Consider the following 11847-nt stretch of genomic DNA (forward strand, 5'->3'; position numbering starts at 1 on the left):
TTAAAATTAGCTATTTTAAAAATATTTGTAATTTTTTTATATGTATTATCTATGTGTGCACCTGATTTCTGTAGGTGTCCGCATTCCGCATAAAACAGTCCACCCCCTCCACTGCTATAAACAATATTCTATTTTATGTAACCGGTACCTTACAGGTATTTATAATCTATTACATTAATAAATATGTACTTAGTAAATAGGCGCGTTCAAATATTCTTACATGCTCCATCTCTTACAGACAATGTGAGCAAATACTTTTAGAAAGTTTATATGTGTTTCTTATACTAACGTCATTTTAACAGCACATTACAAAACATCATAAAGAAAAGATTTAATTTTTAAAAAAACTTTATTTTAGATCTCTTTCAATTCTCTAAGACGACGAATGGCACTACGTACTTGAGCAGCAGCAGTTGTTCTGGAACAAAATAAAAACAAAATTATTTCTTTTCCACATTAACTTTTGTATAGGCTTTAGCTGTCAGATAAAAATAAGGTATCTCAAAATAGCTACTTACGAATAAACCCAAGCGCCACCAGCTACTGTTTTAGAACATCTGCCACATTTCCAAATTCCCACAGCCTTGCGTTTCATTGACTCCTACAAACAAAAAAGTTGAAATTGTCAGGTTTACGTATCAGAAATGCTTCTTCTGCAATAATAAATGTGTAGCATGACAGCGAAAATTTGTTTTTAAAACTAAATTTTATTGGCAGACAAGGCCTTTTCAGAGGTGTCAATTTTCAAGTAAACCAAAACATTTACTAGACATATCTTAAAATTATGAAGAACATTTGTCACTAACACGCAAATATCACCTGGTTTAATTAAAATTGACAGAACTGCATATTGCTCAATGATATATAAGTAAAAAAAAGTAAAGTTCCCCTTTCAGACCTTGTGGTCTAAAGGGCAGATGATGTAAAGCTCATCTGTTTCTGCATAATATACAGTATAATACAGCATTAATTAAACATGATTTTAAATGTTTGAAACAACAGTAATAGCTGATGTGAAAAAGTGTGTTACCAACACTAACATAAACAGAAAATGTCATCAGCTGTGGCACATAAATTCACATCTAATGAAAGTGATTAAGTAACAAAGATAGAGCACACAATTGAGGTGTCATAGACTAAACTTTATAAACAACAAATAAAACTTTACTTGAATGTTATGTAATAAAAAGGGGAAGATAACTAATTCAACAGAGAAGTCAGTACAAATATCATTACACTTTTTTAATAGTTTTAAATAGTTTGTTACAACTAGATTACCTTTCCACAGAAGGGACAAGTGTATGTGCTGTGCTGAGTGATCTCCATCTTTTTTACTGTTTTTCTGAGAGAGGCACCATAACGAGTACCATATTTACCAACAATGCCAACCTTCTTGGTTCTTTTAGCCTAGAGATGATAAAAATAAACTTTTTAAATATTTTTTTTTAATTTCAAATTCCTAGATATTGGATAAACACAATGTTTTTTTATTTAAAGTTGCTAAATAGCACTATTCCGAAATCCCATCTACATTTATTATTCAATGCCCTAGTACATCTGAATGTAGATCTAATCTTAATATAGAAACTAGATCTATGAGTATGATTTATTTAAGAATATTCTACACATCTACGTAAGGCCTTAAACAAAACATTAAATGTCCATATATGTACAAATTAACAGCTTAATGGTGCGAATTAAACTTATCACTAATGTTTATTATTAATTTTGTCACCATCTTTTCTTTTAAAAAATATTTTAACAAAGATTAAACTAGATTTTGTTACGATATTTTCTGCATCCTTACCATTGTTGCTAAATTCTATAAAAGAAAGGAAGTACTTAGAGCGGAACTCGACTTCTTTAATTTTTTCTCACACAAGATTTCTTGTTTTCATTGAGCGTAGTGTCTACTTCCGGGCAATGTGATTCTTATTATATGGTGATGGTGTAATAATGTTATCTTTGTCAGTTGCATATAGATATAGATCTAGATCTAATTTATAAACATTTTTAAGCATACCTTAGATATAGAACTGCATTCTATTAGAGAAGAATAAAATTATGGCTACTTTGACTTGTTTATCTTGTAATGTCGGGTTTGAAGACATTTCTTTAGGTCGACTTCATTATAAAACAGACTGGCATCGTTATAATTTGAAAAGAAAAGTTGCAAATCTATCTCCAGTTACTTTGGAAAAGTTTCAAGAAAGACAACAGCTGCACGAAAAGCAGGTGAAAGAAATATTTTATTTACCTTATAAATGCTAAAGTAGAAATAACGTGTTCAATATGAGTATCCACCAATCATCCAATGGCAATGAATGAGATTCCAATGACTCAATGAGTGAAGTGAATGAGTAATGAGTTGAAGACAGTTGCAGAGTGAATACATAAACAATGTAATATCTAAAGATAAAAACAAAAACCTATGGTCATACATTAAGTCTAAGAAAATGGAAACAACAGGCGTAGCGCCATTAAAAGATGAACATAACATAATACATAATGATAATGAAACTAAAGCAAACATTCTAAACAAATACTTTGCATCAGCATTCTCAACCCCAGGAGACAAAGACATATTACTGAATTTGAACCAAGTAGACAACATAGAAGATATAGTAGTACAAGAAAATGGAATTCAAAAACTATTAGCCAACACCAAACCAAATAAAGCTTCTGGACCTGATGGTATTCCAGCTAGATTACTCAAAGAACTAAGTAATGAGCTAGCCCCAGTGTTCAAAATACTCTTTCAGGCTTCACTTAACCAGGGCAGAGTACCAAAGGACTGGAAAGAAGCTAATGTCACCCCCCTATTTAAAAAAGGAGAAAAATCTGACCCAGGGAACTACAGACCAGTATCACTTACCAGCATCACATGTAAAATCCTAGAACACATAATATGTAGCAACATCATAAACCACTTAGACAAACATAATGTCCTCACACCATACCAACATGGCTTTAGGAAATATAGATCATGTGAAACACAACTAATAGGACTAATTGATGATTTTTCAAAAGGTTTAGATAATAGTGAACAAATAGATGCTATCTTACTAGATTTTTCTAAGGCTTTTGACAAAGTTCACCACCATAGTTTGCTTAAAAAATTAAAATATTTCGGCATTAATGGTCCACTGCATCAGTGGATTAAAGACTTTCTGATAGAGAGAGAACAAACTGTAATAATAAATGGCTCTAAATCAACACCGATAACAGTAAACTCAGGTGTACCTCAAGGTACAGTCTTGGGTCCACTACTATTTTTAATTTACATAAATGATTTACCAAATTGCATTAGTTCAGGAACAAAAGTCAGATTATTTGCAGACGATTGCATAATATATAGAACAATAAAAACAACACAAGACACAGATATTTTACAAAGAGAATTAGATGAATTACAGAAATGGGAATCAAATTGGAGCATGTCTTTCCACCCAGAAAAATGTCAGTTGTTAAGAGTAACAAAAAAACTAAAACAAATTAATTCCACTTATCTTATTCATGGCAAACCAGTATCACAGACTAAAAACGCAAAATACCTAGGTGTTATAATAAATGAAAAACTATCATGGAATCCACATATTGATGAAACTACAAAAAAATCAAACAAAGCATTAGGATTTATTAAAAGAAATTTCTATAAATCAAATAAGAACATAAAACTAAAATGTTACTTAACCTTGGTTAGGCCAATAATAGAATATGCATCCTCCGTTTGGGACCCCTCAACTCAAGAAAACATTAAGACACAAAATAGAGCAGTGAGATTCATAACAAACGAATATTCACATTTGACTAGAGTAACACCTTTAGTAAAATCACTAAATTTAGAAAGCCTTCAGGACAGAAGGCTCAAAAGTAAAGTAGCAATCATACATAAAACACTGAACCATAATCTTCAAATACAAAAACAAAATTTAATAAAATACTCTGAAAGACACAAAGATAAAGGCACATTCCTCGTCCCATATGCTAGGACAAATTTGTACAAATACTCCTTCTTCCCTAGTGCTATTAGAGCATGGAATGGGTTGCCTGAGCTAGCCAGGAAAACCAGTGACTTGGCAGAATTTAAGTCATTGGTTAATATGCATGACTAAATGCATGACCCGTAGGACGTAATGATCTTCTTTTTTGAAGTAACGTCTGTATTATATAAGATAAGATAAGTTGAATGAGAGTAATGAGACAAAACTCCGTAATAATCGACTACACTATATTTAATAAATGATTTAATATTATAATATCAGTATCAAACTATCAGAATATCTGTGAATTAGTGAATTCTTTAACTGAGTGAAAGTGAAGGATTTCATTCATTTCCCTTGTTGGAATGTTGGTATCAAACAAAATTTGTAATTAATCTGATCTAATTGAAATTGTTAATTGGTTGATTTTTTTCATTGATGCCGTTTCAATTTGATCCGAGAATGTGTGTGGGAAAAATGTCTTGTACAAACATTTAAACAGACTGATTAGAGACAATACTGACAGGTAGTTAGTTGATAGTTCTATTAGCTATGTAAAAACCAAATGTATAAAGATCTATATTTTTTTGCTAATGCAAAAATAGCTGTAAATAGTGTAAAGTAAGGCTTTGTACTTGCAGATTAAATAGAGATGACACTGTCCCCTTTTTTTTTTTTTTTTCAGTTGAAATGGGGTTCTGTTGCTTGTATCCACAGGTTAAAAGGGAAAGGACTATATATATAATTCTCTTCATGGCTTAAGAGTTTGGACACGCAAGAAGAAGTAAAGAAAAGATCACCCTTTTATTTCTGCAAGTCAAACGAACTAGAGTTAACCTACGAAAAAAAGAGGGGGGAGAACAAGTAGTATTCACCCATCACAAAATAACAGGGCCGGACTGTTGTGATTAAGAAAGATCACTCTTTTTTCTTTTTCTACCTCACGTAAATTTAAATTTGGTGGCGAAAAAAGAGGGGGGAGAACAAGCAAACTACTCTGTATTCACCCGTCACTAAATAGCATGGCTGGACTTAACCATTGTGGGGCCCTTTGCGAAACGGAATTTGTGGGGCCCGGTTTGGGTAGGAATACGGATTATAAGTGAAAATTAAGAGTTTATATTAGAATATACATTCGTCTTTGCATTTTATTCATTCTTTACTAGGTACAGAATTACTTTACGAGCCTTGTGTGTAGCGAAGTCATACAGTATATCATAAAAACTCTATTTCCTACATAGATCACGGTCAATAACAAGGATTACCAAATGTTTCAATCTATCTACAAGAATAGTTGACCTCTAGTAATTCTTCATTAGTTTCAGGCCCTAGAAGCTTCTTTCACCATGTTCCATAATTACGGATAATGCCATTTTTTATTATTTTTTTTGCCTGCAGGATTGTCGTTTTCCATGTTGAATGACACCCCAAAATGACAATTTTTGTCGATATATTTCAGGAAATTTGTATGGGTATTCTAAAGATTTTAATAATTTACGGAGATTACGGGTGGGAAGCGTGGTCGAGAGGCCAAGTGCGCTTGAACTTGGCTTGGCTTGGCTACCTAGAAGGGGGCTCGAGGTTCGACACCCGACTCGGGCAGAGTTGTGTTTACTGAGCGCCTAAAGGCAGCACGGAAAACCAACTCTTAGATACCCCCTTTCCCCCACCGGTCCACAAATGAGATTGGACCAAAAGCGCTCTGAGCATGCTATAAGCATGAAAGTAGCGCTATATAAAAGCTATAATAATAATAATAATAATTTCCATTACTTTTTCGTATATTTTGCAATTTCAGGAGATTTCCAGGGGCTCCTGGTAAATTGACAGGAGGCAGCAGGAAATGTGTTATAAGTTATAAAATGGTTTAATTTAATAATTTACACACCTAGAATTAGCGCGGGTCCTATTAAAGTGTGGGGTCCACTGCTGTCTAAGGCCACTAGTAAACATTAAAGCACATAAGTTATAAGCTAACATCATTATAAACAAGGGAGATCAATCTGATTTATTTGTAGCTTTATCAACAACATTTTACTTTGGCTGGCTCAGGTATCCTTAGTTGTAATCTGATACCAATCGTCCTTATTTTCTTTTGAACAAAGGTCTGAAAATTCTCAGATAAAATAAGATTGATGAGTTTATTTCACAGTCCTAGTTTTAGATCAGTTTTACTCAAATTATTATTTTTAATAATTTTATGTTGTTTCAAGTTAAAGACATAACAATTAACATTGATAAAGAGCTATCATGTTTTGTACACACACAAAATGCACCCATTCATCGTCCTTTAGACTGCATGTTTTTCCATTTTTAATGTTTTTGTTTTATTTTTTTTTAAATGGTTTCAATCTCATCTCAGGAAGACTTTTTAACTTTCTCCTGTTGAACACGCTGAAGTCATAAACATTTTTTTTTCTTTTTACTCAAATGAGTAATTTTTAATTGTTTAATTAGTTAATTGTATTTGTAAAAAGAACACATTGTAACTGATTCATAATCTAGTTTAATTGATTATGTTCTGTGCCTCTTAAGAATGAGGTGTCTGAAAAATTAATTGACATTTTTTCTAATATTACTTTAAAAAATTGCCACTTGTACCATTAAAATATAATTATATGTAAACAAGAATGAAGAGCATCTTAAGAGAGAGGAAAACCAACCCATTTATTTTATTGTTGGCTAAGAAGGGAAGAGAGAGAGGGGCAATTAAAGCAAAGCCACAGCAATATATATATATATATATATATATATATATATATAAGGTGCTAGGATGCAAGAAAAATAGAGTTCTTCCTGTTGGGTTGTAATTTGGCCGTGGCTCGTTTGCCTGGACACCCCTGACAGTTTATTAGTTAACAAATTGTTAGATAATTACACAGAACAAGTAAAAATGATGTTTAACAAAAAGAGTTCAAGTACAACAGTTTAATTAATAGATGATGTAATATGACATGAATAATGAATAAGTACCAATAGTATTTACAAGGTCAAGTACAGGTATGCAACTTTCTCAAAATAAATATAGCACACCTTAAGCTCAGTACCACAGTTCAATCAGGGCTCGCGAAGCCCACAACCCAATGCCATGGATGATAGCCTAGTAGGGTTCATACCATATTGACTCCAGCAGAGTTCTAAGCCTGCATCATTAAACAAGAAAAATATGCATGAAGAAACACTGAAGCTGATAATCCCTTGGGAATCCACTCTTTTTTCCAATTCACTCTGGAATACTTCGTACAACAAGGCAGTGGAAGTTTGGGATAGGACTTGTTTCCTAGATGTATAGCTTTACTGGGCTGGCGACCTCCATCTGGCTGAAACTCCAACTTTAAGAGGTGCCAGCTATCTACCTTCATTCCTTACTCTGCAAATAAAAAGGATGCTAGCAAAGAATGGCAACACTTGGTACTATTCCAAAGTAGTAACAATTGCTTTTGAGCCATAGTTTAATTTGAGTATAAGTAATGAATATCTTCCCTGTGTATTTATGTTCTACTGTAGTATTTTTTTTACATTATTTTAACCATATATTATTCTGAAACATTTTTACAGGAACAGGATACCACAGCAGTGCAAGAAACATGCTTTTGCAAACCATGTAACAAATCTTTTAGCACTACTAATGCTTTGGAAAATCATATCCAGTCTAAGAAGCACAAAGAAGTGCTGTCTGGAGCTCTTAAACCCAAGAGAGGAAGCAAGAAACCTAAAATTCATAACAACTCCCAAACTGCTCCTGTCAACTCCATTATAGAAACATCTGATGTTGGTACAGATATCCAAGTTGATGAAGGTTAGCTCCTTTACAATTGCTGTAATAGACTAAGTATTTTGGTAAAAGAAAGACATAAAATATGAAATGTATGTAAATAATGTAACAAACATTTCATCCTGATGACAGCTAATTGAACCATTTGAAATTTTTTTATTAGTGACATTGAATGTTTAATTATTAGATGTCTTGAAATCACTTTAAATATATTTAAAATAGATGTAAAACTGTGCATTTAATTCAGTGCTTTTTCCACAGAAGATTCTGACACAGAGTCGTGTGACAGTTTTAGTGACACATTCGGCCTTGAACAATGTTTGTTCTGTTCGTTCATTAGTTCTTCATTAGAGGACAATGTTAAACATATGACAAGTCATCATGGATTTTTCATTCCTGATGCTGAGTTCATCAGTGATTTGGAGGGATTAATAATCTATTTAGGTAAACGTTGTCATATAGTGGTAAACTTTTTTTTTACATTTTATAATAAAGCCATCTATGTATTGCAAAATTACAAATGAACTATTTTCTGTACAATATTCTGGCTAAAGTTAAAAGGGCATTTACGTTTATTAGCACCGTTCACATAAATATACATTAACTGAATTTTTTTATATTTTTTTTTTTTTTTTTTTGTTTCATGGAAACCAGTCTGCCTCTGAAATACTTATTGGGTATTCCAGATTTAACTTTTAGAATAAAGTAGATGAATTGAAAATAATATAAAAACCCTGTTTTTTAACCAAATTTCTGTACACAAAGCATTTTGTTTTTATTTAAAAGTTCACCAGTTTGATTTTTGAATGTATATTTTGTCTAGGAGAAAAAGTTAGTGATGGTCATTTGTGTTTGTGGTGTAATGAAAAGGGGAAAAGGTTTCATTCCACCAAAGATGCTCAGAGACATATGATTGATAAAGGCCACTGCAAAATGTTACATGAAGGGGATGTGATATATGAATATGCAGACTTCTATGACTACACGTATGTCAACTGACTTTAATATATATTGCCCTCAAATTAATCTTCTTAGGTAGCTATTAGTTTCCACTGTTGGTGTAATTTTGTATGCAATACTACTTTTTAAAAAAAACAGGGTTCTAAATATTTTTAGTATGTGTTAAAATATTTTTCTAAATATTGGTTAATAGATCCAGTTATCCAGATGCTGGAAATTCTGCTACAGATCCAGATGAAGCAGTAGATGTAGAAGAACTGGAAACAGATGGGTTCTCTTTAACTCTACCGTCAGGTGAGGGTCAATACAAATAGTTTTGTTTATTTATCAATTAAACACTGTGACATTATAGTGTCTTGAATAAATTATTGGATTAATATTTCTCAAAAAATAATCTTATAATGATTTGTTTAATAGTCGAAGCTAGTTCATCAGTGCTACTTTTTTTTTTTTATGTTTATGTTACAACTCATGTTCAAATATATATATATATATATATAAAGTTTGGAGCATAATTATTTCAATAGGAGCAACTATTGGGCACAGATCTCTGATGAGATATTACAAGCAAAACTTAATCCCTCATATTCATGAGCCGACAAAGAAAATACTCCCCAAGATGTTGGCACACTATAAAGCTCTTGGTTGGACTGGTTCAACAGGTGAGCATGGTTTGTTTAATCAGTAGGGATACTGTGCAGTATAGCTGGTTTATGAACCTAGAATGTAGGAGAAACTGTGCAACATTAGTCAAATATACTAAATGCTTATAGGGAATTTTTGTTATATGATGGATTATGTATTATCTGTCCAATCGAAATTTATTATCGTAAACCTAAGAAAAAAGTATCTTTTGACAAACCACTTTTCATTAAGAGTGTAAGCTTTTAATTTTCTGACATCAGAACTAAACCAAGCTAACCAACCTACCCCTCTACCTTTGCATTAAGTTTAACCAGTTTTTAAATGCGATCTTTAGGCATAGGAAAAATTGAGATCTTGATTGATCTACAAATTTTAAGAATATTTGCTAAGTTTTAAGCTTTAAAGACTTGGTTGTTGTTTTTTTTAATAAAGTATAAATTGACTAAATAACAGTATTGGTAAAACAGCTTCTAATAAGGGTGGAAGATAAAAATAGCTTTCTTCTTCTTCTTCGTTCTCATTTTTATGCTGGAGTGTTCAGATGACTAGACCAATACATGAGATGAACTGTGCAGTGGTTTCCAAATCAGGGAGCTCTCCATATAGTTTTTTTTTGTATTGGGGTGTTTTGGGGCCAGTGTCTTGCATGGGCCTCTTGGTAAAGAGAACAGTCCTGGATGACATTAAAAATAGCTGATTATTAGTTTTTTTTACTTTAATCAACAAATGGTTTAAAGAAATAAAACTACTAATTTTTGTAAAGTTTATCTCTTTGTTTTAATTTCAGGCACTCAAGTTGAATCAAGAGTTAAAGACTTGCAGTACATGCAAAGACTACGTTCCCAGTACCACATGCAGTTGGGTTGCAAGGCTAATAACTTGCGCCATCGCTTCCGCAATCCTAATCCTATTTGAATAATAGCGCTGTTTCAGTTGAATATGTTTTTGGCCCTCAAAGAAATTTGTTATGCCTGTGATTTGTTTAAATTGAGCTGTTTCATTTTAGTTTCTATAACATGAATACCATAATAAACATTATAAGTGAATTTTTTCCTACTCATTCAAACTGACTACCATCCTGCATAAGTTGTGGTTAGCTATTTATTAACATTATGAAAGAAAAAGTTATTTTCCCTTTTTTTGATATGTGTCTGGGTGATGTGTAGTAATGAGATATGGACTGCATTCAAGTCGGAATAATAAAGTTTTAGTATTGATTGTTGGTTTAATTTTAAGACATCAACATTCTATTCTGTCTGAAAGGGTAAAAAGATTGAAAATAAATATATAATCATCATTGTGAATCTTATATTGCGCTTCTACAGACACAGACACTGACAAATTTACTCACAAATAATAATAAAATGATGTGAATAAACTCAATATTCAGTATTTCTCAAACTTGTTTTAATGTTTGATTCCATTAGTTGATATAAATTCCTAATTGCCCAGTAAACTTGCTTTTCAAACTGATTAATGGTGCCTCATTAATTATGCCCAGAATATGCCATGCATAATGACATTCTTGTCAGGAAATGGACAGAAAGATCTCCACATAATAGCTGCACTGACGAACAGTCACTTAAAATTGTCGTACCTAATGTGTTCCAGTCCGAAATATTGGCTTAGCCATGACATCCCTGTGTCGGGAAACTTAGGCATTGACAAAACATGTCGACCCATATCCAAACATTTCTACTGGCCAGGTATCAACAGAGAAATTGCTGAGTACTGCAGATCATGTCATGCCTGTCAAAACAGAAAAGCCTAACAAATCGCCTTCAACAGCGCCTCAAGAAAATCAAACACCACCAGAACTTTTTCACATATTTCTATTAACTGTGGCCTATTGCCAAGGTCAAACCGAGGGAACTAGTACCTTCTTACCATAATGTGCAAGACTACGCGCTATCCAGAGGCAGTACCATTTAGAAACATCAAGGCAGCAGCCATTGTGACAGCATTGTCAAAATTTATCACAACGTACTATCGAACGATTTCATCAAACACTCAAAAATATGATAAGGGCAGACACAACTTGGGATGAAAACACTAATTTCTTACTGATTACTCTACAAGATGCCCAGCAAGAATCAACAGGGTTCTGTCCATTTCAACTTGTGTTTGGTCACACAGTACGAAGCCCATTAAGTGTAATAAAAAAAAACTGGATACCAATGCAGCAGGCAACGAAAGACTTGAGGTATATGGTAGAGATCTAAGGGACAAATTGTTTAGATTTAATGACTTTGCTTGTAAAATTCATTAAGGTGTATGGGCCACATAAAAAACTTACTATGACCTAAAGGGCCGCAGCCAAAAATCAGTTGGAAAACATAGCCTACTAGTTTTATGTAAATTAGAAACAATACAATAATTAATGGAATACCTGTCCCTAAGTGAGCTAACTTTGTAGTACTCTTTTGTTAATTAAAAATTACTATGATTACCATTATTTTCATTGTCCTGGTGCTTGACATCTTT

General features: G+C 32.7%; 2 protein-coding genes across 3 annotated transcripts; one reads left to right on the forward strand and one right to left on the reverse strand.

Annotated features, from left to right (window-relative positions):
• Positions 1-330: 330 nt before the first annotated feature.
• On the reverse strand, positions 331-1912 carry LOC106078557 (60S ribosomal protein L37a). The gene is made up of 4 exons (XM_056018062.1): positions 1808-1912; positions 1279-1407; positions 519-601; positions 331-418 (listed from the first exon to the last, which is right to left on the reverse strand). Exons 1-4 carry the CDS (start codon positions 1808-1810, stop codon positions 355-357), a joined length of 279 nt encoding a protein of 92 aa, XP_055874037.1. The 5' UTR covers positions 1811-1912; the 3' UTR covers positions 331-354.
• On the forward strand, positions 1902-10764 carry LOC106078560 (cytoplasmic 60S subunit biogenesis factor ZNF622-like). 2 transcript variants are annotated; one of them, XM_013239457.2, is made up of 7 exons: positions 1902-2235; positions 7542-7782; positions 8023-8202; positions 8582-8744; positions 8912-9012; positions 9246-9380; positions 10151-10764. In XM_013239457.2, the coding sequence occupies exons 1-7, from the start codon at positions 2065-2067 to the stop codon at positions 10276-10278; spliced, it is 1119 nt and encodes a 372-aa protein (XP_013094911.2). In that variant the 5' UTR covers positions 1902-2064; the 3' UTR covers positions 10279-10764. The 2 variants fall into 2 exon arrangements, with proteins under 2 accessions (XP_013094911.2, XP_013094910.2); XM_013239456.2 differs by having other exon boundaries at positions 1904-2235; positions 8020-8202.
• Positions 10765-11847: the final 1083 nt, after the last annotated feature.

This window comes from Biomphalaria glabrata, chromosome 1 (assembly GCF_947242115.1).
Source record: "Biomphalaria glabrata chromosome 1, xgBioGlab47.1, whole genome shotgun sequence".
In the NCBI taxonomy this organism is placed as follows: domain Eukaryota; kingdom Metazoa; phylum Mollusca; class Gastropoda; family Planorbidae; genus Biomphalaria; species Biomphalaria glabrata.

Bases quoted from the DNA above. Each gene is read 5' to 3' on its own strand.
- LOC106078557 (XM_056018062.1), bottom strand. The intron at 602-1,278 runs GTAATCTAGTTG...TTTTGTTTGTAG, and splicing joins CTTGTCCCTTCTGTGGAAAG to GAGTCAATGAAACGCAAGGC. The intron at 419-518 runs GTAAGTAGCTAT...ATTTTGTTCCAG, and splicing joins GGTGGCGCTTGGGTTTATTC to AACAACTGCTGCTGCTCAAG.
- LOC106078560 (XM_013239456.2), top strand. From the start codon at position 2,065: ATGGCTACTTTGACTTGTTTATCTTGTAATGTCGGGTTTGAAGACATT. The intron at 2,236-7,541 runs GTGAAAGAAATA...ACATTTTTACAG, and splicing joins AACAGCTGCACGAAAAGCAG to GAACAGGATACCACAGCAGT. The intron at 7,783-8,019 runs GTTAGCTCCTTT...CTTTTTCCACAG, and splicing joins AGATATCCAAGTTGATGAAG to AAGATTCTGACACAGAGTCG.